Source organism: Calliphora vicina, chromosome 5, assembly GCF_958450345.1.
Source record: "Calliphora vicina chromosome 5, idCalVici1.1, whole genome shotgun sequence".
In the NCBI taxonomy this organism is placed as follows: domain Eukaryota; kingdom Metazoa; phylum Arthropoda; class Insecta; order Diptera; family Calliphoridae; genus Calliphora; species Calliphora vicina.
The window spans coordinates 112,677,927-112,704,880 of NC_088784.1; the positions used below are offsets into that span (position 1 = coordinate 112,677,927).

A 26,954-nucleotide genomic window follows, 5' to 3' on the forward strand; every position below is an offset into this window, starting at 1 on the left:
TTATAAGATATTCTGGAAAAGCATTATATAATATGAACATACATACTTTTAAATAATCAATAACTAGCTCACTTTAACAGATTTCGTTAACTATTACCCTAGGTCTCCACGTAGCAATTTTTATTGCTAAGCTCAAACAATAACGTCGGCAGAACAACAGCAGAGTGATTGCTGATTGCTTTAGGTGGAGAAAACGTTCGTCACAAATACAAAATTTTCAACGAGAGATGTTCTATGAAAAACAGTGGTTTATTTTGCGTTGAATGATTTTTTTCACTACTTTCATTGTTTTTTTTTCTTTTGGATCTTAAATAAATTAAATATTTATGAATTAATCGCACCGAATCATAGAAAGATGCAATTTTACATTAATGACAACTGAACTGACAGCTTATTGCTTAGCAATAATTGCTCAGGCAATCAGTAGAGCAATCATTGCGCAATGGATTGCTACATATGGCAATTTGCAGTCTACATTCGCGAATTTTATTGACGCAATCAAATTTGACAATTGCAGCAATAAATATTGCTACGTGGACCCCTAGGGTTAGATTATACAAATTATTGGATTTTTCTCTCGTTCGAATAAAACGAATATTTCGAACAAGAGATTTCAAATTGTTCGAATAATTCGATTATGTGCATGTTTAAAATTAATCAAATTATTCGAATAATTAATTTGTTTTAATAAATTAAAAATTAAGTTATTTTTCGTAAAATAGAATTGTGTGCATCCACTTTTAATAACATCACTTATATAAATTTTGTCCATTTCATTAATGTCACTGTCGAAAACATTTTCAATATCACATCCACCATCACTTTCAATATTACTTTATTCCTTTGCATTAGTATTATTTCAATTTCATCACTATATCTGGACCCTACAAGTTCTGCTTCCAAAAAAATCCAGGAAAATCCACAATACCATTTATTTTTAAGTGTTTTTGAGATACAAGTTTTAGTTTTACTGCAAATTGTATGGGAAAACTCCTAAAATACAATATTACTTATTAAAATTTAGAAAAATGGAAAAATTTCAAAAAAACATAATTTTTTTCTCTAATTATTCGGTATTTAAAAAATGATAATTTTAAAATTCATCAATTCAGAGTGGTTTTTCTTAAATCCATTTTCAAAGACTTAAACAGTAAATCGATTCTTTTACCAGTCATTTCTCTTTAAACAATAACCGAAAGTAATTTTAATCAGTATGAACATATAAATCAATCTTTTAAATAACGTTAATGTATGTAGTTTTATTTTGTAAAATTACATTTTATTACAATTTATGTTTTGGCAGTTATATTTTTAAATGAAAATGGGAATATTCTAAAATTGCAAATTGTTCTTTTATATAAGCAGTATTTGCTTCATAAATTTACAAAAGTTTTCGTGGATGGTTTTGTAATTTAGATATTTCGGCGATACAAAAAATGTATGGAAAAATCTTATTTGAAATAACTGTAACCACTATTAGTAAAAAGTTTATTCTTTTTTCATGACATTTGTAAGATAATATGATAATAATGACCATTTACTGCGATCTCTTTCAAATGAAAGTTGTTTAATAATGCATAAATAAATATTTGTTTGAAGGAAAGTTTAAATATGGAGTTTTAATGGACATGATTATTTCGTCTAATATTAAAACGATGTGAATTTAAATAACTATGTATTTTGTACATTTAGAATTTAATTATCTTGTATTGTCTTCGGACTTTTAAATGATTCTTTCTAACCAGCTGTGACCATTTAGCATTTTAAAATTACACTCTTATTCCTGTTAATTTTTCCAATATTTTGCTAATTTTTAAGTTCTTTTCTTAATGTTACGGTGTTAATTACCACTTTGAGCTTATTGAAGTTAAGCAAACAACTGATAAAGACCAACACAAATAACAAAAAAATTTACCAAATCGAATTGTAGAAAATTATATACGAGTACATATTCAGATTGAAATATAAATACATTAATGTATTTTATATAGTTTTTTAATCTATTTTAATTAATGAATCGGAAGGGAGAATACTTGTATTCAAAATTTAATTTCCGAAATGTTTTGGCGTTAATTATGTGAGATAATTGATATAACATTGTATTAAGAGGAAATACACTAGACGCAATAACTAAAATAGTTTCCTTTTTAGAGACTTAAGTAGTCATGAGGCTTGCCATGTGACTGGCTTCGGAGTTGGCTTTTATTGGAATTATTAAGCGAAAAATAAGTAATAATAATAATAACAATGTGTTACTAAATAGCATTTTAGTACACTGATCTAAAGTGATTTTCATAAAAAGTTTTCAAAATTTATGATACAACCTGAACATTTTAATATTGTTTTGCTTTTTGATTTAAATTCAAATATAATTACATACATACTAGGGTTCTTAATTAACCAGACTAAGTAAAATTTTCAAATAATAGGTAAAAATTTGTAAACTTTTATTAAAAAAAATGCGTAATTTGTTTCAAATGGATATTTAAACCATTATTATTGTCATTATTTGCTATAAATATTAATATCCTTAGAAGTTTTAATGTAAAGCATCTCAATAGTTCTCAACCTACTTGAACTGCCTGTTCCACGATGTCGAAAGAAAAATGAATCGAAAAAATTTAAAATTCTTTCGAATAATTTTCATACAAATTCGTTCGAATTATTTTTATTCGACATCGTGAAACAGGCCAGAAATTTTTTTTTGCAATCAACAATCGTTTAATTATCAAATTTTGCACAAATTCTATCATCATAAGTAACTAACAAAAAATATTCAACATTTGATGGCAAGTACATATGTAATTGTTCCAAAGCAAGTAATCCAATAATAAATATTTTGTATATGTATTACAAGTATTTACTTGCACATATGTATCTACATATATTTATTTTTCATCATCAAAACTCGTCGTAGCTTATTATCAATTTTACAGTTTCTCTGTTTAGTTAGCTAAAGATTTTTGCCACTCAAAAAACATTAAAATATATTAAAACAAACAAAACCCACGTTTATTACAAAATTTAAGAAAATTTATCTCAACAAATCCAGATAAATTTCAATAACAGGTGAGAGTAAAATTTAAGAAGAAATAAACTCTCCGACCTGTTTAAAAATAAAGCGAAGAGATTTTACTTTTTCTGTAGTTTCTACCATTACCACCACTACCACTACCATCATTAAATACAAGAATTACGAGCACGACTACCTGGAAATACCTGGGCGCAAACTCAAAACAACCAGAGTTACTTGCTAACAACCAACAACAACACTGAACTGTGCAACACATTTTGTTGAAAAGGTGGTTAAAATGTAGTGAGTGAGTGGTAAACAATCTTTCAGCTACAAACAAAACACAATACAATATAAAACGAAACGAAAGAGAGTCAAATATCAAAAGAGAGTCAGTCAGTCAGTCAGTTGGTCTGACTGGCTCTATTAAGTGTATGAATATTTTGTATATTTCGTGTATTTGTATACATTTCGAAAATAGCGTTGGTAGTTACTTTTGTATTTTTAAGATAAACTTTAGTTTCGTATTCAACGTTTTAAAGCGCACTTCGTATGGAAAATAATAAACTACATGCACGGATTATACACGGCGTTTAGTGGAATTCTTCTAACATCTATTTTAAAGAATTCAAATTTTAACAAAATTAAAATGAAAAACAAAAAATAAACAAAATTCTATGCAAATTTTTTTTTGAAAATAAATATTACGTCGACATATTTGTAATTTGTAAAATACATAAATAATTATGAAAATAAATAACAGTTAAAATCAAAACGATTTTAATGTTACGAGTGAGTGAGTGTTTTTTATTTTTTCAAAATGTGGCAAAAATTATTTAAACAGTAATAATAGTCGGTACAAAAGCAATAATAACAAAAACAAAATCGTAACAAAAGTTATAATAACTAGTTTGGATGGAAATCTCTATACGAAAAATCAAATAGAAATAATATACAACGGTGTTTGCCAAGCAAAACCAAAATTTTACAATCATTTGAATGCACATAAAAAATTATTAAAAAGAAAAATACAAATATGTATAGAATTTAAGTAATAATAATAAAATAGTGCGGTTGTTAAAGAAAAAAAAAAAAGTTTCAAACAAAATCTGAAACGTCTACAAATGACGTAAGATTTGCATCAAGGAAATTTTGCAAAGTTTAACACGAAAACTCTCCACAATACACTTTCTCGCTTGCTTGCTCGCTCAGTCAGTCAGTCAGTCAGTCGCGCATATACGTTAAACTTGAAAATATATAATGACGTTGGCGTTATTAGATTGTTAGCCTTAGTCTTGACAATGAAAGGATTCAATTGGTTTGGAGCTTCACTACTCCTACTGATCTTACTCACGCACAATCTCAGCCCCCTTCAAGCAGAACGCATACGCAATGGTCGCAACAGCAACAATCACAACAACGGCCAATCCAATACGGAGGATCGAGGGCAACGTAAACGTAATAACAACAGTCAGAAAACATCATCTGGCCATCGCCAACGTACCTTCTCATTAGCCGTCCAACCCAATGCCCACCATCACATAGAGGATCAGCACACAGAATTTGTTAAGGGCAAAAGTAAGTTGTTTTTTTTTTTTTTTCAAATCAAATGCAGGTTATTGAACACCATTTGCTATTTACCATTAAATTTGTATTTCCATTGAATACATGCATGTGCAGATTCGAAATGAATTAATTAATCGATTGAACCGGGTAAATTTGCACACACACAAACATTTAAAGTTTACGTTATTATTATAATTGAGCCAAGCTCTAAACAGGCTACAGTACAGACTACATACGACTGACTATGACTAGTAAATCACAATCGCAATCATTTGATTTGATTTGAATTTGTATTACTGATTGCAATTACAAATGATATTGTGTGTGTGTGTGAGTGTGTGCGCCATTACACGTCCCATAGTTCACTCTTGTTAAGACGTGATATTAATACCAAATCGCATCGCCAACTGATGCGATATTGTTTCTTTTTTGGTTGCTTTAAGTATTCTATGGTCTTTACAACTCGTATTTAGAATATTTTTTTTTTTTTTTTCTAAAATCGTTTTGCATGGAAAGAGTTCAGACAATGTATTGAGTGATTGATTGAAAATTTAACTAGAAATTTGTTCGAGTTCGTTGAAAATGTAAAATTTAAAACGAAAAACAACCAATACAGACAGACAGAGTCAATTTTAAATGTGCTAATTAAATGAAAACATTTATAAATGTAATTTAAGTGTAAAACAATTAAGCATTACATTTGTAGCGCAAATATTAAGAGACTAACGCTTTTTGTCTTTAAACCAGTTCGATTACGAGGAGCAAAATGACAGTTCAACATCGATGATAATCTTATTTTCTATATTTATTTACCTAACAACTCATATTCTATCATAAGTATGCATCATAACTAATGTTAATGTTTGATCAAGACAAGTCAGACATATCAGACATGATATGTTTGATATGTCTGCAAAGTCGGTGTAAATATACCATCATTCATTTTAATTTCACATTTTTCACATTCGATCGAAATTTATAAATCATTATTTATGTTAAAATCTTCAATATTTAATGTGTATTTAACATGTCTGTGTTTCCCTTTAAGGGTTTCACGAAAAACAACGATTTGTCTTCGTTTAATATTTTTCCAAAAATAAAAGATTAATAAACATTTATAAATCAACAAATATTGTTTTTTTTTTGTTATTTTTTTGAAATTTCTACCTGCTGATATGTAGTCTGTAAGTAAAAGATTAATTGTCAGCATATCTTTAGTTTCGGTTGTTGTTTTCTTTCTTTCTGTTTAAGTTTTTACTTTAGTCACTCACATTGCATCACTCGCTCGCTCGTTATCTGCAAGAATACCTTTTTTAATGTATAAACAGAATGATATCTTTTGTAATAATTTTTGATTTCTGATTTCTGCTGATTTTCGAGCACTTAAATATAAAGAAAATAAGTACGTATGTAGTTGTATTTATTGACTGTTCTCAATTTATGTCTAAACGAATACTTTGTACGAATGTCGAATGTTTAAATAAAACATGTAAAGTGAGGAATTTTGTTATGGTCTTGGGTAAAACTAACAGTTCTTTTCTATTTTGGAATTAAACTGAACCAAATGCATTTTATCTTATCTTCAAAAAAACAAATTGCGTACGTACGAAAGAACGTCTATGTAGCAAGTAGGTATGTAGTTTGTTACAACAATTGACTTTATTATTACTTATTTTTATTTTTATTTTTTAATTTACTTACAAGTTCAGTTTGTAGTTGTATTTTAATTACAAAACTTATTCGTTTGTTTTGCTTCTTACCTTCAAAATACCCATAGAAGACAACATTTTTCACTTTAACACACTTTTTTTCAACGACAATGATAATGATAGTAAATACTACTTAAGACTTTTTAAATGATTAAGAACAAGTCACATCTACATACAATACATGTTGTATTTATACATAAATATTTATTTATTTATTTTAACGCAAACATTTAAAACATTTAGACGCAAAAAATTCGTTAAAATTGCTTCAGAATTTGTCAGACATTTTCAACACCCCTTTGTTAATTATGTTATTTGTATAATTTAAGATAAAATACTAAGAAAACGAAATAAACGTAAAGAAACTAAAATAAAACCGTCATAAGTAATGACACCTGAGTTATTTATTTACACAAATTGTTTCGTATTTGTAACCATGTTCTTAATATTCAAAGATTGCATTTGATCTGTTAAAAGATTTTAATAAAGTCAGATTTACATTTAACAAATGATCATTACATTGTATCTAAATCCCATAATATCATATATACATATGTATGAGAAAATATTATTTGAAATTTGATCTTCGATTTAACCCAAAAAATCTCGTGATTTGATTATAATTTAATTTGCGTAGTCATTATAAATATGTATAGTCAAATATTGATTATAATTAGCATAGATGTACTGTGGTTGAAATCAGAACTCGTACACCTAGAATATATACATTAAGGTTTTCCAAATTAAAGTTGTTGTTGGTGCCTAGCAAAACTAAAGTTCATTTCACGAGCCACACTTTGAGTCTTATTTAAAAACTGCAACAATGAGGCCAAACAGCATCAGTATGCCAAAGAAATATTCTATTATAAGATATTGAAGAAAATTATCACTTATGACAAATATGAAATATTCTTATTTTATCCTTTCACCCAGATCGCCAATAGTTTAGAATACATGGATCCACCCTAATGTGTATACATACAAACATACTTATTTATTGGTTATTAAATATTTGTTTTAAATACAATCGAAATGTTTGTTATATTTACTTGTATGTTCGAATATTATTGAAGTACCAAGTGTTGAGGAAAAGAAGACAGCAGTTGAAATTTAAATTTTAAACAAAGTCTATATTCATAAATTACTTACTGTCTGCTTCAATAGTGTTGCCACATTTAGTTACGTCTCATTGTAAGTGTTAAAAGATAATCTTCATTTGAATAGTTGATATGAACATATCATCATTTTCAATTTTAATCAGAAATTTGAATATTACAATTTGATTGTCTAATATTTGGCACCCAAAGAGTTATAATTTAGAAAATTTGTTAAAATTTTGCAAAAACATACAAACAAAACATGTATATTAGAACGCTTCATCATTATATAAGGAAAAAATCCAAATTACATTGCTCAAATACACGAAACACAAGTGGTAGAAGGAAAAATATTTCACAACTGTCCAAATTTCATTACCCCACATGTGAACGCATCATAATTCTGTTGATTACTACATGTAGCGGTAGTTCATAATTCATTAATTACCACTTTGACAAGATTCTGACTTTCAAAAATCAAAAAATTTTTATTTATTTATAAATTGATGATATGTATCAAAAGCAGTAATCTGCACTTATAGCTTCCACAAGCCGAACTTGATTGGCTATTTATTTACCTGTTAATAATACGAATGAGAACAAAGTTCATACAAATTGTCAGTAAAGATACAAAATTCACAATCAATAGCTGATAATGTACCAAGTTCTCTTTATGCCGACCACCGATCTAAAGACTAAATATTCACTACAACTTCACGTTGTTGCCATTAAAACAGAATTAATCGAATAAACAATACATAATAGTATACAAATGGTGGTTTTGCTTTGTAAATACTCGTTTACATAGTATAGAAATTTAATTAAGATATTTCAAACGAAATTAGATATTCCCAGCAGTTCTAGGAAACTGTTTCGAACTAGTGATTTTATCTATCATTTAGGGTGACCACTAGTTAAATAAATAGCTACGTGAATAGTTATTTTAAGATGATAAGTTTAAGAAGATAAGTCCAAAATAGTCAATGCATTGGATTCACATACATATAGTCAGTTATCTTGCTACATAACTAGTTATTTTAATATGTACGGGTGCTAAGTGAAAGCTAATTGACCTCAAAAAGTCAGTATAAACTGCCCAATAATGACACAAAATTTATAAATTGGAATCAGCCAAGTGATCAGACATTATTGGCAATTACTGTCTCTAAGAGATACATTGACTGCTAGTAAAACTACTGGGTTATATGAACCACTCTAATAATGTTTAAATATAATGTACACTGAGGCAAATATTCGTGGAACTTTAAGTACAGTATGATCGTAAATATGTACTTTTGTGTGAACAAAAATTAGCAAGAAATTATGCAAATATTGAATTATTACCCTCGATTTTTTTTATATATTTTTTCATTCGAGTGTTTGAGTGCCTGTGTTTGTGTTAAATAAGCAAAGATAAGCAATAATTTTATTTAAATTTGTATGTATGAAAGTAAATATCTATTTGTATGTACTACATCGATGGTTGATTGTTTAAAGATTATAAAATAAATAAATTTAAATTTGTTTTTCTTTAATATTGTTTTTTTTTTTTAAAAATATATTTTTATCTTTAACGGATGTGTACCTGGATAACTAAATTGTATCTATAATAGACAAACAATATGAATCTATGTTGTTTTATTTGTACAATATGTATATGCAAAATAAACTAAACATAGACCATATCAAATGAACCATTAAACACGTGTAACCGAATAATTCTAACCCCTTAGGAAATTCTGGAAATAAAGCAAGGAGTATTCATTCGTCTTTATCTTCTTGATTAAGTAAATATATGCATGTATTTATATATAGGGGACAAGCAAATGTTAAAAAAAGACTTTTCAAATACTGAGACGTGTGGATAGATAGATAGATGGATGGATGAATACTGTTCGTCATAAATAAAAATTATGAAATCTATAATTAACAAATTCAATTTGTGTTTTCTTCGTAGAAAAGAAGAAAACTGGTTTTGTTTAAATATTTATACAAATATATTATTATTATTATAATTTTTGTAGTTTTGTTTAGCTCTTAATTAATTTAAACGCTTTCAAATTAGCTTTTTAATTGTTTTTGTTGTTTGTACAATATAATAAATGTATGTTTTTTGTTTTATTTTATGTTTTTTGTTGTCTTAAATTCGGCGAAATCTAATTTTATTTTAAATTTGTTTAAATCTGTACATCACAATTCATATAACATCTGAAATCTTGTTGTGGTTGTTGTTTGTATTTCTTTTTTTCCCAAATTATAAAAGTCTAAAATTTTAAAGAATAAAAATTTGTTTTGAAAACATTTGAATTCATTAGGAAACCTACACTAATTATAAGTTTCACATAAATACATAGAGACAGTGATTTGAAATCGCTACATGCATACATATGCGCATTAGGGTGGTCCGTTTGTATGGAGTTGAAGAAACCTGTCGATGTTATTGATAATTGGGGGATTCAAGTGGTTTGCTATTAAGTCATAATGTCCTAATATATTATGACAAAAAATTTATAGATATTTTAGGTAAAACTTTTGTATGTATTTTGAAAATTAAAATAAAATTAAAACAGATTGAATTAATAAAAATCCCGTTTCAGTGTAATATAAATTCTTTATTTTAATTAATAAATATGTTTCATTTGCGAGAAATATTAAACAAATCGTAAAAACCTTAAAAATGGATCATTTAATCCTTTGATCTTTGCTCACACAAATATTAAACTCAGGGCACAAATTTTGAGAAGAAGTATCTTAGAATGAATAAAACTTATTTTAGTGTTTTTTTTGTGGGGACGGGGGGGGAGGATGGTGTCACCCTAATTTACATGCATTAACAACAACAATAAGTAACATAAATCTAATATGTATTCGTATTTACTTAGATACGAGTACGAATATATGTGTTTGTGTGAGTATTATAAGTACATACACATGGATACATACATAGATACCAAATGTACTACATATTTTTAAGATTTGCTTTTTCTTTTAGCTTTTTTTTCCTCTTCTTCTATGTACCACTACAGAGGCACGCGCCAGTAGATTTGTTTGTCTTGATTTTTTTTTTTTAAATTCAATTTTAAAATGCATTTTTTATTATTTTTCTTCGTGTTGTTCACAAATAGATGTTGTTGCATACATATACATACATACATATATATTGTGGTATAACAACATTCCAATGTTATTTTACATATGTATGTATGTATCTATGTCTGTATTTATATTTGTTTGTAACTATCTTAACTTGAGCTTACAATATCAATAACAACAACAGCATTATACATACATACATACAGCCAGCCAGCATCCAGCCATTCGGTTTTCTTTATATTTAGACTTCGTACTCTAAAGCGAGACTTTCAATAAAGAAACAAATGGTTTTGGTTTGGCTTTTGGTTTTTCTTTCAACTTCATTTTATAGATACGTAGATGAATAATAATAAGTAAAAAACTAAAACATACTCTCACAAATACAATACACAATACTTCGAAAAGACATGTAATGTAAATAATTGCTTGGATTTCATGTTAACGATTCATTTTTGTTTTTCTTTTGCATCTTGTTTAGAATTTACCGATATTCAAATTATCCAACTTTGTCACTTTTTTGTTACTTAAATACATATATGAGCCTGTTTTTATGAAAGTTGTCTAAATCTACAATTACAATCAAACAAATTTATTGATGTACATTTTTGGGTTTGCCTTGTTCACATCTTCTATTTTCACAAAACCAATTCATACAAATTACATACTTTTTTTGTTGTTGTTTATTTTGATTTTTTAAATGTAAAAAATATGATCTAAAACAGTTTAACTTAAATTCCAAATTTTAATTTTGTTACACGATCATTTTAATAAAATTTTGTATAACTGTTATTTAAAGAGATTGTTCATAATTTTTAAACATTATAAAATTAATTAGTATAAATACTACAAATTTATATACTAAATACCTACATACAACTTTAATAAATAAAAAAAATATGATCGTGTTCAAAAACTTAAAGCACGCGTTATGTTTGGAAAATACATATGTATGTATAAAAAATTAAGCTGAAAATTATTGCAATCTGAAAGATACTTCTATAAATTATTTATAACTTTGCGTAAAAGTTTACAACAAAATAACTGCAAATTAAAGGATTTTTAAAAATGTCATTAAAAATGTGGCAATAGACAAACCAACAAACTAACTAACAATACACATTCACATATATACACACATTGATCTTGTGGCTGGCTGCTACAGAAAAGAGCACGAGCCAATTGGCGACAAAAACCGTTTTGCAATAAATTATTAATGGCGAAAAAGAAAAATAAAATAAAAATAATGAAAATAAACATACAATGTAAATGTTTTAATAAAATTATTATATTTATACATATGTTTATGTGTATTAACACAGAGACACAGAGAGACAGCCAGAACAGAACAGCAGAAATAATGTGAAATTTGAACACTCATCACATTCATGCAACACAGCATGTTTTGTGGCATTTCTATGCCATAAACATGGATATTTTATACCGGTCATTTACGTATTTGTAGACGTAGTTGTTTATATGCTTTGATTTTTACCTCCAATGCTCATATACTCGTACATGCATGTTGATGCTGATGATGTTTTGTCAAATAGAATGGATCTGAACCGAATTGAATCGAAGTATAAATATTCCAGCCAGCATCTTTGGTTTCAATATTTTGTACATTCGATTTTTATTTTAGCATGTCGTGCTCTAAAGTTCTTTAAACTTTTCTTAGTAATTGATTGTGGCAATGACGATCATGATGATGGTGGTGGTGGTGGTGGTGGTGTTGTCGGTGATGATGATGCAAAATCATAAATAAAAAATCGTGCCTCACGTTTGGCAATTTCTTGCAACTTCAACTACTACTTACAAAACGAAATACCAACTACATATGTATACTTTATAAAAATGTATGGATCTGTGTGTTGAAAAGCATTTAATAATAAAGCTTTGGATGGATTATTTTCTAAAATTGTTGTTTTCTTCTTCTGCTACTACTCGTATCTGGTGGTATAAATAAATTTAAAAGCTGAATCCCAAACAGTACGCCAGGTAAAAACTAAGCAACTTAAAAACCAAGAAAAAGGTTATGCCTTTTAGGGATTTACCTAAATACTATAATTTGAAAGTTAAAGCTTAGTATGTGTAAAGTTCTTTGAATTGTTTACAATTGTCTATAATTAGAAGGCTCCAAATAACAACAAAGATTTTACAAACAACCTTTAAACATTTTCATATATTTTTCTCAAGTTTTATTACGTAATTTTTATTTATTAAATTTAATTTAGGCAAAACATTGACATTATAGTATTTAAATACATGTATACGTAGAAGTATAAGTGGGTTTTCATTTCTGGGTTTAATGTTAAATTGATCATACATACGTATGTACTCATAAAATAAAAAATAACAACAAAAAAATATAAACAAATGACGCCTACATTAAACTTGTGGATAAACAAAAATCCAAACAAAGATTTTCGCTTTCACAACAAATTCAGCTTAAATAAATATAAATTTAAAAAAAAACAAAACTTAACACAAAAAACAATGTTTATTGTACACAATACGATTGCAACATACCAAAACAAAAAGAAAATCAAAAATACACTGTTTTACAAAATACATATAACATTTAATGTCATATAACTTTTAAGAAACAATATACAATAATAGTAATCAGATTTTAAAAGTTCTGAAACATCCTCAAAATTTTGAGTTATCTTGAAAAAATAAACAGCTTTTCAATAATTGTTTTGGAACAATTTTTTCAATTGAAAAAATACAAAAAAAAGCCACAAAGCTAAATATGGAATATAACTAACAAAGTCAAACTAATCGCAGTAACTAGATCTTTTAAATCATACTGAAATCGGGAAGAGCACATTTCAATGTTGTCTTTGTTGCTAAACTTAAAATATGTCTTTGTCTTTATGAGTTCAACAAACAATGTATGCAGTTAGTTTTTGGAATAAGTATTTGCTGAAATATCACATATTCTATAGCAAAAAATAAAAGTCAGCAAAACATATTGCACGACTTTGAGAAAAATCTCATATGGAACAATACAAATAACCAAAATAATGATTTTTTTTAAATCAAAACCTAACAAAAAACAACAATAATTACATGCATAAGTAATATATATACATTTTCAATAAATTCTTGTTTTGAAAATTTAAAAAAAGAAATAAATAAAGGTATATGTGTGTACGTGTGCATTAGGGTTCCTACGCGGGAGAAATTTCCCGGGAATATTTTTTTTGTTAATTTTTGGGAAATGTTTGTCGGGAATTTCTTCATAAGTTTTCTTCTAAAAGTTACAATTTTCAGATTCGTTTCGATGGCCAAATTGGCAAAGAAGTATTACGGTTGAAATAACATAATATTTTTCACTCAACTCAAGTCTCAGCAGAACAATTTGGTTATTAAGAATGAATCTAATTTAAAGTTTATGCTCATTAAGGAATTATTAAGATGCCTAACATTACAACTTTTAGGGATATTCAATGAATATGATTCATAATTAATAAATAATAACAATAATAGTGGTTCAAATTTGTTTATCTAAAATCATATATGAAAAATGTCTCTAACTACGCGTGTTTTATCGATTTAACATAGTCGAAAGTTTTTTAATTAAACAATGAATTTATTGATTTCATACCTATTAAAACTGCGACTGTGACAATACTGATAAAATGCCACTATTAAATTAGAAACCCTTATAAAGGCTGGACCAACATTGTACATACAACCAAATATAGTTATTTTATACTTCTTTTAAAACCCTGGTACAACAATAACTCAATTTATTCGAAAAAAAAATTTCTGGGTTTTGGTTTAATTTAGTGTTAAAAAATTCCCGGGAATGAAACGATTTTTTAATTTCTTCCCGGGAAAGAAAAAAGTCCAGGAAATTAGGAACCCTAGTGTGCATTTAAAATTATGAATGCGATACGGCTATAACTCGTACTTGTTGTATGTATAGATGTGCATATGTAAATATTAGCTAAATTATAAAAAAACAACTTAAATATCAAAAAGAGAGCAAAATATATTTATACATAATAAAAACAACAACAACAACAGCAGCAACAATAATAAATAATTATAAAAAGTAATAACAACAGCAATAAAAAAGCAATCCAGGTGTCTAAACACTAAAAATAAGAAAATAAATAATAAATACTCGTAGTAGTAATGGTAGTATGAAGTCGTAGTGGTAGCTGGATATTTCCACGAATCTCAAAAGCAAAACACAACAAAAGTGTAAGTGATGCCAACAAAACTAGAAATATGTATTTCAATTCGTTTAGCAAAACTAGAGCTCTTTTAGAGTAACATTGTCTTTTTAAATGCAACCGAAAATTATATGATGAAACCAAAATTTTCCGGGTTTTAAAATTTGTCATTTGTTTAATAAATTTAAATAAAATTTTGACAAAAGCATTCAAAACATATTGAAATTTTGCAAATCTTGTGAGAAATATATCACGACATTCTCAAACTTTCAAAGAACTGCAATAAATTTTTAGAAAATTTAAGTTTTGTCATTCACAGATGTCTTTGCACATAATTTTTTTCGAGGCTTTAAAAAATTTAAAAAAACAAAAACTGTATGAACTTTTTTAGAAATTTTGAAAAATTAAAAAAAAGTTTTCTAACTTTTTCAATAAAAGTCGTGATATGAAAACATTTTTTTTATTTATATGCAGTACAGCAGCATTTATCTCCAAACTCATTTTCCTTTACGAAAACTATCGCAATGTATGAATACCATCAAAATTATTGTCAAATGAATGATTTCATTTCGCTTGATACCAAAACCTGGTGGGCATTAAAATGTTAAAATCAGCGAAATATTAATTTTTGAAAAACTTAAATCGCGTTTTTTGTGTGTAACAAGAAAGAATATTATCATGAATAGAACTACTGAATGCTCCAGAAAAAAAAATACAAATTGAGTTAAAAATTTGGCTAGAATTCATTATTTATTAGGTTTGTTGGGGAAAGCGCCTAAATAAATATTTATATTTTTAAAATTTTTTTTAAATCCGCTAAATTAGCACTCATATTCACTCAACAGCAACAGCAAAAGTGAACACAGAGAAGAAAAACAAAAAAACAAAAAAAATATAAACAACAAGAAATACAAAACTACTAAAAACCGGTAAGACTAGGCTACTAGAGGGCATATAACCAAGATATTTGTATATGTGTTTTGTTGTTGTTGTTGTTGATGTTTAATTTTTGTTGTACGAGTATCTTACAGTTTGAGTGTAAGAAACATGTTTAAAAGAATATTTGAACAGAAGAAACGAAAAACAAAAACAAAAATGATAAAAGAAGAGTAGTAAATATGTTTGTATGGATGGATGTATATATGTCTCGTATTCGTATTCGTACAATTGTACGAGTACGTTAACATACAACATGATTGAAGATTTGTTAAGAGTTAAAAGAACGAAGAACAGATTGTTTTTACACATTTGTTTGTCTCTGTTGATTTGTTGTTGGTTCCGTCTGCTGGGCTTGGGATGCGATGGGATGGGATGCATTTGATTTTACAGAGCAGAACCGAACCGAATCAAACCAAAGCGAAAGAAATCAAAAAGCAAAAGAACCATTCAATTGTGGTTAAACCGCACAAATTCTTAAGACATTATTTTGGTAGATTTGAGTGAGTATGGATGTGTGTATGTGTAACTAAGGGAAAGAGCAAACCAAGCTTTGCAATCAAGCTCCAGAAGAAAGTTTTTTACGAGGAAGAAGTAGAAGAAATAATAAACAAATTATTTGATTTCCCTTTGATTGCTTGTTAAACAATCAATCATTTTTGGTGAGTTGGTTTAACAAAAAACAAAAAAGAAGATAAAAAAGTTTAAGAGTTTAGGTAAATTATGGCGTTTAAAGATTTCTTTTGCTGGCTGGCTGGTTGTTTTCTATAATTTAATGCGACTGAGGTTTGTTGCTTGAGTCTTTTGTTTTAATGAGTCTTTGTTGTTCGTCGTCGTTTAAATTTTTTAGCTGCTGGCCTTAAGCCATTTCAAAAATAAAAGAAACATTTTTCATCAACTTTGCTTAAGAAAGATGCTTGAAGTTAAAAACCTAGAGATTTTTTTGCTAGATTAATCAAAAAGTCACGAGTAGAAAAAATGGCGATTGTTTTTATATTAAACAGAAACAAAAACTAAAAATATAAAGCTCTTGATGTTTAAGTCGTGTCCAAGTCGTTTGTTATTTGCTTTTATTTTTGTTTTTGTTGTTGCCGTATTTGACTTGATTCTTTATTTTTTTTTTTTTTATTTTAATGTTTTTTGTTGGCCTTTTCATGATTATTATAAAAATTGTTTGCCTTATATAGAATCCTGTAAAAACTGAAACCTTTTATTTATTTCTCTTCTTTTTTTTTTGTTTGCTGTTCTGTTGTTACTATGTATAATGTTTTGAAGTAACAAAAATGTTTTTTGTCGATTGCTTCGTGTATGTATTGCTTAAATGCGGCTTCTTTTGTTGGGCAAAAGAACAAAAATACAATATAACCAAACATTTTTGAAATTCTTTCTTAAGAAAAACACAGATTGCCATTTCTATATCTGTTCGAACAATAATTTATTGTTTCTGGGACAAAACAAACAAACAAAACAGTTAGCTATAAAATAATTTCCTTTCGAAGTATTTACAAATCTTAAGACATAAATATAAAGAAACATTTTTTGGCCACAAGTTTTTCAAATTAAAAAATGCATAAAATGGACATTAGTTTAACAAAACATTAATTTGTTTTTTTTTTTTGATTGAATTTAAAAGTGTAGGCTGCAGTTTAATTATTTCTTTTGGCAGATGGCACACTTCATTGTTGATTTCCTAAATGACACCCACCCACTTTTGTGAATACATTTAAATGTTTTATTATGTTTCAAAATAGTATAGATCTCCATTGTCCCTTCATTGTAACCTTTCCGTTTCCGTTTGGGTGTATTTGCATACCTTCCAAAAAAATTAAATAAACAATATTTAAATTATAAGCTGCTAATTTCTATATTTTTATCAATGCTGACTAATAACGTTTTAACGAAAATTATAAAGAAATAATGCGTGGTTTTCTGTTAAAAACACGAGTATAAAAATAAATTTAAAAAAAAAAATCAACCAGCCATTATTATGTATATAATTTTGTATTTTATTTTATATTATATTGAAAATTATAATGAAAAAACAAAAATGATTTTATTTATTTATTTTTTTTTGTGTAGGATGCTAATTATTGTTTACACCAACATCATTTTAGTTGTTATTCTCTCATTCTCACTCTCCCTTTATCATCTGTTTTGCTTTTATTTCTTTATCTTCTTGCTGCAAACCCACTTATTTTGCTTAATTTTTATTATTTTGAAATCTTTTCATTTAAAGAAATTTTCTTATTTTTATGAATTTACTTTAGACTTTACATTTAAAAGTTTAAGGTCAACAAAACCAACTTTAATTAGAAGTTGTTTTGGGGTGATGGGTAGAAAATGTACTAAACTTTTCATTTAGGCTTAAATATCAGGCTTAAGTATCAAACAGTATAAAAGTGGTTATGTAGACTTCTGTGATGCTTTTCTTATACATAGTATATAGATATGTTTATATTTATGTATGTACGTGTTAATAAATAGGTGGGTATGTGTATAAAACTCATCTTTTTTCGTTTGGGGTCTGTCGACTATCAAACCCAACGCCCACTTTTTGTTTGTGTCTTAATGCATGCTACGAGTGTATAATATAATATAATTAGTTTAACAACTCAGACAGGCAGCCATTGGCCGCCACAGATACAACCTACATTTCTGATGAATTGATTTTTATTTTCTTTCCACTAGATTTCTTTTGTAATAAATAATAACCACGACCGAAAAAATTAAGTGCATTTTTAATTAATCGCTCTCTATTTGTGTCATATGTAAAAAATACAAAAATAACCAAAACACAAACATTTCGAAATGGTTGAAATTTGAAACGGTCAAATTATAATGATCACCCACTTTTAAAAGAAGTTAGTAAATTAATTAACAGTTTAGTAGGTGTTTTAAAAAGCTTTCTTTCTTTTGGATTACTGTGTAACTATGTGTTCGCTAGACTTTAATAATAACAACAATCTATATAATTCAGACTTTTGAACAAAAAACTTAAGATCTATTTATAGTGCACTCGAGATAATATGAACACCCCAAAATACCCAGAAGTTAGTAAATTAATTAACTCTAAAATATGAACTCAGTGAACTAATCTAACTAAAGCTTTAAAATATAAACAGCTTATTTTTGTTTTTTTTTTAAAGTATTTTATCTATTTACACAGAGTTGAAATCTAAATCAACAGGGTGGGTTGTGGCTATATTCTAATTCAACTGCTTAATAATTTTTGGACTTCCCTAGCTGTAGATGGGAATTAGTTGCCATTCGCAAATATGAATAATCTTTCAAAAATGAACTGGCCTGGTTTTAATTAGTTCATATTATCGCGAGTGCACTGTACGTAGAGTTTATACAAAACTAACTTTTTTTACAAACCTTGGCCTTTTTTAGAAATCCGGGTTGTAGATTACAGGTTTACCAAGATTGAAAGGAATTAGTTTAGAAGTTTCAATAACACATCATTAGTAATTTTTAGTTGTCAGGAACGATTAAAAATATTTAATAAATACCCTGGAAAATATTTAAAACCTGTTCCAAAATCACTAGTTCTAGAACAACTATAACCAGAACCACTTCAGATTCTTGGATAATAACCATAGAACCCGTTTCGAAAAACAGTATTGTGAATCATAAGACATTCTATAGAGTTTAATATGAACTATTTATTTAGAACTAGTTACACATTGGTTCTATACTAATTCTATAGAACACAAACCAGTTCCGAAGAACTTTATGGGAACATGGAAAAACTTTGAATTTAGTTTGGAAAAAATTTTATTTGATAAAAAAAATAATAATAATTCAAGAAAAAATGCAATATCTTGTTCTTTAATAACGATGAACAAAAATGAAAAATATGATGTATTTGGAAGGATCTATTAATCTAATTGCATTACGTACGTGAAAAAAAATATTCTGTGAATTTATTAAAACGAATGCAAGAAACAATTTTGAACAAAAAAAATAATGGAAGAACTGGTTCTGGAACCATAGAACTAGTTCCGAGGTTGACAAATTCAAACAAAAATTATTGATTAGAGAACTGGTTCCATAATTGTTCCAAGAACTTGTTCATTGTTAGTCAAATGGGTACAGGCTGCGTTCTGGAACTAGCTGTGGAACTAATACAATTTTTCCTTTGTATTCAATTTTGCAAATGATTCTTAAAATAAAATTTAAAGAACAATACCCTAATCAAGTCAAACTCAAATTAACGTTTGGTAAAATCATCAGTAAATTTTGAAAATCAACATTTTAAATTACATAATTGGTTCCAAAAAACGAATTTGCTAAGAAAAACTCTTTTTAAACGGTTTATAAACAGTACGTGTGTGTATGTATTTTATTATTGTTAATAAGAATATGAAAACTAATTTTATAATTGTTTTTAAGAATTTGTCTTATACAATTTGTAATTAATTATTTTTTTAAATCTTAATTATTTTCCTAGTTGTTTCTGAATGCATAAGCTATTACAATGAAATGGCTCTTCAACTGGAAAATTTTATACTCGCATTAGTAAAAGAATAATGACACAAAACATTACAATTACACAGAATAAGCTGCACCTTAAATATGTACATAAATGAAAATTCTCTTAAGTTACTCTAAGTTTGTCATTCTGGCTTAAATAATAAAAACAATAAAAGCAAGTGCAGTCAGAGGAGGTACAACTAAATCTAGAGAAACGAACTTAAGTTCTAAGAAAACATTAGTTTTTTCTCTCAAAATTATAACACTCTAATATTAACGATAAATAAAACTTACACTCACACACACATGTGTATGGCTTCATTCTCTTTCGCGATGTTATTCTCTTTGTTTTTTGCATTTTTATCAGAAAGCAGAAGTTCTGACCAAATAAAGTTCGAGTGTGTAAAAATTGTTTTAAGAAATACCTTTTGAACTGCCTTTTAAGGTCATCGTATTTTTGTTTGTGTTTTTCATACAGATAAATAAATAACTACATTTGAATAGAAATACTTATGCATGTATTAATTTTGTTGTTTTTGTTTTTTTTTTTTTGTTACAGTTTGTATTGGTACAAAATCCCGTCTATCGGTGCCCTCAAATCGAGAACATCATTATCGCAACTTACGTGATCGCTACAATAATTGCACCTATGTCGATGGAAATTTGGAGTTGACGTGGTTACAAGATCCTAATTCGGACTTGAGTTTTTTGGAGAATATTCGAGAAGTTACCGGTTATATTTTAATCAGTCATGTTGACATACGTAAAGTCGTATTCCCAAGGTAAGTAGTTCAGGCCGATGGCTTTAAATGCATTAAGCATTGTTCAAGTCCAATAATATTTATTTTTGTTGTTGTTGCAGACTTCAAATTATTCGCGGTCGTACGTTGTTTAATCTGAATGTTCAGGACGAACAGTTTGCATTTTTTGTTACGTATTCAAAGATGTTTTCTTTGGAAATGCCTGCTTTACGGGATATCCTGCAGGGTTCAGTGGGTTTTTTCAATAATTTTAATTTGTGTCATATACGAAGCATTGACTGGAACGAAATAATGTCTGGGCCTACCGAAAAGTATCACTACAATTACATCTACAATTTCACTTTGCCCGAGAGAGAATGCCCCAAGTGCCACGAGTCTTGTGAGAAGGGATGTTGGGGAGAAGGTCCCAGCAACTGCCAAAAGTTCAGTAAAATCAATTGTTCACCCCAGTGTGCTCAAGATAGATGTTTCGGGCCTCGTCCCAGAGAATGCTGTCACCTGTTTTGTGCTGGCGGTTGCACCGGTCCTACGCAGAAGGAGTGTATAGCATGTAAGAATTTCTATGATGATGGCGTGTGCAAGGAGGAATGTCCACCAATGCAGAAATATAATCCCACGAATTATTTGTGGGAGTCCAATCCGGAGGGAAAATATGCCTACGGTGCCACTTGTGTCAAAGAATGTCCCGAGCACTTGTTGAAAGATAGTGGAGCCTGTGTCAGAAGTTGTCCAGCCTTCAAGATGGCCAAAGATGGTGAATGTATACCGTGCAATGGCCCTTGTCCCAAATCATGTCCGGGTTTGGCAATTCTGCATGCTGGTAATATAGAGTCTTATAGGGGCTGCACTGTCATCGAAGGTTCACTACGGATTTTGGATCAGACCTTCTCTGGTTTCCAAGACATATATAAAAACTATTCGCTTGGTCCTCGCTACAGTGCAATGCATCCGGATGCCTTGGAAGTATTCTCAACGGTCAAGGAAATTACCGGTTATTTGGACATCGAGGGAGCCCATCCAGACTTTAAGAATCTCTCCTATTTCCGCAACTTGGAGGTCATACACGGTCGTCAGTTGATGGAAAGTTACTTTGCTTCCTTATCCATTGTTAAGACATCGTTGCAAAGTTTGGAATTGAAATCTTTAAAGCGTATAAATGCTGGTTCGGTGGTCATACAACACAACGAAAAAATATGCTATGTCAACGAAATAAATTGGACGAAACTGCAGAAATCGGGTGAACACGGTTTTGTGGTGGAAAGGAATCGCAACAAAGAGGATTGCAGTAAGTTATCTTTGTAAAGATTTCTCTTATTAATGGTAATAAATTCAATATTTTGTTTATTCTTATAGAGAAAGAAGGTCTGGTGTGTTTGGATCAATGTGATCAATCTGGTTGTTGGGGTTCCGGCAATGATCAGTGTTTGGAATGTAAAAACTTTGAATACAACGGCACTTGTATAGCGGATTGTCGTAATATCACAAAGTAAGCAGAAACTTATACATATATACATTTATTAAAACTAAATAACTAACCAAATTACTTTTATTTTGTCAACATTCTAGTGCTTATCAATTCAATGCAAAAACATGCAAACAGTGTCATCCAGAATGTCGAACTTGTTCCGGTCCAGATGCTGAACATTGCGATGAATGCGTTCATGTAAGAGATGAAAATCGCTGCGTTACCGTATGCCCAGATAACAAGTTTTCCGATTACGGTACATGTCGTAGCTGTCACCCAACATGTGAAGGTTGTACTGGGCCCAATGACACCATTGGTCCTGGCGGCTGTAAGACCTGCCCATTGGCGATCATTAGTTCGGATGGTAATATTGAAAGATGTCTACAGAAAAACGATAAATGTCCAGATGGTTACTACTGGGAGTATGTTAACCCCAGAGAACAAGGACAACTGAAACCTTTGGCTGGAAAAGCCATCTGCCGTAAATGCCATCCTCGTTGTGAGCTGTGTAGTGGTTATGGTTTCCATGAACAGGTCTGTCAAAAATGTGCCGGCTATAAGAGGGGAGAACAGTGCGAGGATGAATGTCCCTCAGATCATTATGCCGACGAAGCAAATCGCGAATGTTTCATATGCAATCAAGAGTGCAAAGGATGCAGTGGTCCCGGTTCAGACGATTGCTTGGCGTGTCGTAGCTTCAAACTTTTTGGCGAAGGAGATCCTTATGACAATTCGACCATTTTCAATTGCACCTCAAAATGTCCCTCGGAATATGCGCACGTCATTTATCAAGCACCTCACTTGGGTACATATTGTTCGAAAGTGCCCATGAAGGGCTCCAAGTTGGTAGCAGCCGTTGATAACTACATATTTCTGATTATAGCGTTGGTCACTTTAGTTTTGGTTTTGGGCATATTAAGTGTAGTCACGTATGTGTGTCGTCAAAAGGCCAAGGCCAAAAAAGACGCCGTTAAAATGACCATGGTCTTATCAGGTTGCGAGGATTCTGAACCACTTAGACCCTCCAACATAGGAGCTAATTTGTCGAAATTGCGCATCGTTAAAGAGGCCGAACTGCGGAAAGGTGGGGTTTTGGGTATGGGAGCATTTGGTCGTGTCTACAAAGGTGTCTGGGTTCCTGAAGGTGAAAATGTTAAAATTCCTGTGGCGATCAAGGAGCTTTTGAAGTCAACGGGCGCCGAATCAAGTGAAGAATTTCTTCGAGAAGCATACATTATGGCTTCAGTGGAGCATCCGAATTTATTAAAACTCCTGGCTGTGTGCTTGACATCGCAAATGATGCTAATAACCCAACTGATGCCTTTAGGTTGTCTCTTGGATTATGTTCGGAACAATAGAGATAAAATTGGCTCAAAGGCTCTACTTAACTGGTCGACACAAATTGCCAAAGGCATGTCGTATTTGGAAGAAAAGCGTTTAGTTCATCGCGATTTGGCAGCACGGAACGTTCTAGTCCAAACTCCTTCGTGTGTAAAAATTACCGATTTCGGTTTGGCTAAACTCTTAAACAATGACTCGAATGAGTATAAAGCAGCTGGAGGTAAAATGCCAATTAAATGGCTGGCATTGGAATGCATACGTCATCGGGTTTTCACAAGTAAATCGGATGTTTGGGCATTCGGTGTCACCATCTGGGAACTGCTGACATTTGGTCAGAGACCTCATGAAAATATACCAGCCAAAGACATACCTGATCTCATTGAAGTTGGCTTGAAACTAGAACAGCCGGAAATATGTTCCTTGGACATTTACTGCACTTTATTATCGTGCTGGCATTTGGATGCTGAAATGAGACCTTCATTTAAGCAGTTGGTAAATGTGTTTGCTGAATTTGCCCGTGATCCCGGTCGTTACTTGGCCATACCCGGAGACAAGTTCACCAGACTACCATCCTACACCAGCCAAGATGAGAAAGATCTCATACGTAAGCTAGCGCCCACATTTGAGGGACCAGAGCCAATAAATGAGACCGATGACTATTTGCAACCCAAATCAGCACCTGGTCCTCACAACCACGACGGCTCAGAAGATATACCTAAATTAAATCGTTACTGCAAGGATCCCATGAATAAGAATTCTTCCAACGAAAGTGATGAAACCGATTCGAATGCCCGAGAAGTGGGTATAGGCGATTTGCGTTTAGATCTTCCAGTCGACGAAGATGACTATCTCATGCCCACCTGCCAATTGCCCTCACAAAGCCAACTTAACAATAACAACAACAATATAACAACAAGTAATGCCATGTCTTCAGCGCCTGGAGGTTATATGGACCTAATTGGTGTGCCAGCTAGTGTAGATAATCCCGAATATTTGCTCAACCCAACTGCCAACCGCAATCCCCAAGAGGCTCCTATACCAACACAAACAATCGGCATACCCGTAATGGTATCCCGACCACCAAACGGAGCGTCTACCATGCTCGACATGCCCGTCACACCCTCGGAGCCCACTAGCTCCGATCATGAGTACTACAATGACACTCAACGGGAATTACAACCTCTGCATCGAAATGAAACAAGGGTATGATATTAATTCTGGGCTTTGATAACACCACCACTGCCCTCGAATCCCAAACACAGTAGAACATTAAACCTATTCTTGCCCTACTACGGTTTACAAAAAAAAACGTGCCTTCAAGTGTCTTATCATCTCCTAATTGTAAATAGAACAAATTTTTTTAGAAGTAAAAACAAAAAACCCATCAAACCTTTGGCCACTAAGCAAACAAAGGTTTATTTATCTCCCGCCTGATGAAACAAGAACTGATCGGAAATTCATTTCGTTACCGAGAAAAACAACAAAAATTAAACGCCTTAAAAGTGCCTGCATATAAATGTAAATTAGTATCTTAAGGAATGTATTTATTAAACATACAATTATTACATACAAACAAACATATATTTATCACATAGTACATATATTTTAAATATTATTGTTTTATCTTACCATTCATTGCATAAGTACTTATTGCTATTGCAATGGACAAATCAAAACGAATCAAAATCTAAGCAAAATTGTATATAATAATAATTGAATAATGAATATTTGAACGCATTTAGTGCATTTTAGCTCATAGTGTTGCCACATGTTAACAAAATTTCCAACATTTCAACTACAATCTAAATTCATGATCATTTTATTCATCCAGAAATACGAAAGACTGTGGTAACTTTTATTTAAAAATAGTATCTAATAATAACAAAAGATAAATCAAACGATAAATTAAAACTAAACTGATTACATCTATAATTCTCGCTTCAAATCCATAGACACATAATTTTTTTTTATAAACATACATATATAGTAAACTTACTATACTTATTAAACAATAACTATGATCAAAATGTAAATTAAATAAGAAGTATGAAGTTTCTATGTACATAATATGTCTATCAATCTATCTGTACATATCATTGTATGTATTTAGATAATAGTTAAGATCTTTAGAAATAATTTTATAATTTTAATCGTTTATACATTTACTATCGAACTGTGATAATCTATAGAAATAAGTTATTTTCAAACAAATAAAATCAATTGCAAAACAAACTAAACCTAATTAGTTGTAAGAAAATTTAGTTATTCATCTATACATAAGCTATAACTATAATTTAATTAAGATATTATTTTTACCATTAAAAACATACATAAAATCAAAAAAAAATAAAAATAAAAATTAGCATGAGTGCCATTTCTTGTAATGAATGATTTAAATATGTCGTTGAAAATTTTCAGTCAATAATTCCAGATAATTTTGGCACCAAGATTTAACTATTGTAACAACAATTAACACCACTATCTCTATTTCGATCGATATTTTATATAATAAAATAATTAATTATTACATACATATGTATATGCGAAATTGTTTTTGTTTTTAAAGAAAGTTTTACTATATATACCTATATAATGCTATAAATGTTGTAGGAGTTTCACCATGTCGATCGTATCGTTTAATGCTTTTTGAGTATCTGTAGGATTTTAAATCATTTTGCTATTAACAACTTGAGAAAAGATAATGCAAATATTTAAAATGCATATTATTACAAAATAATCGATATTGTGAATTACACTACTATTTTTAATGTTTCCTTTTTTTTAGAATCGAACGATGATTATTGATGTATGTAATGTACAATGTCTGTTGTATAAATACACTTACATATATGATCAAATAAATTATTATTTAATTATGAATTGTAATATTTAATGAATAAATGTATGTATCTATGAATGTTGTACATATCTATTTAGTTTGTTCATGAAACTACTATTTTAATAATTTTTACTACTATAGGAAAAAATATATAAGAAAATGTTATAAGTATCATGTAAACGAACCGATATACGGATATATTAAGTTTACAAGAAAACAATATTTACATAAAAATAAAAAAATTTAAAACTAAAATCAATTGTTTTTTTTATTTTAAGAAGAATTAAACATTTATGAACGATAAAGTCCAATTTCGGGAGGACTTTTTTATGGGGGCTAGATGAAATAATGCACCGATTTCAGCCAGTTACAATAGGCTTCGGCCAAAAAATTATATGTGCCAAATTTTTATCGAAATATCATAAAAATTGCGACGATATCTTAAAAATTTGTGCACAAGGTTTACATGGA

The 26,954-nt window shown here is 29.5% G+C and overlaps 1 protein-coding gene across 2 annotated transcripts in view; it reads left to right on the plus strand.

Moving 5' to 3' along the window:
• The window catches only part of Egfr (epidermal growth factor receptor), a 76,344-nt gene extending 49,606 nt beyond the window's left edge, over nucleotides 1-26,738 (plus strand). Inside the window, exons 1-5 of one of the 2 annotated variants that reach the window (XM_065513603.1) lie at nucleotides 3,801-4,591; nucleotides 20,637-20,859; nucleotides 20,940-22,123; nucleotides 22,192-22,324; nucleotides 22,405-26,738. In XM_065513603.1, coding sequence (XP_065369675.1) covers nucleotides 4,315-4,591; nucleotides 20,637-20,859; nucleotides 20,940-22,123; nucleotides 22,192-22,324; nucleotides 22,405-24,853 — 4,266 coding nt within the window. In that variant the 5' untranslated portion in view covers nucleotides 3,801-4,314 and the 3' untranslated portion in view covers nucleotides 24,854-26,738. Of the gene's footprint in view, nucleotides 1-3,800; nucleotides 4,592-20,636; nucleotides 20,860-20,939; nucleotides 22,124-22,191; nucleotides 22,325-22,404 lie in introns of those variants that run through there. The other variant, XM_065513604.1, reaches the window with a different exon arrangement.
• The last annotated feature ends 216 nt before the right edge of the window (nucleotides 26,739-26,954 follow it).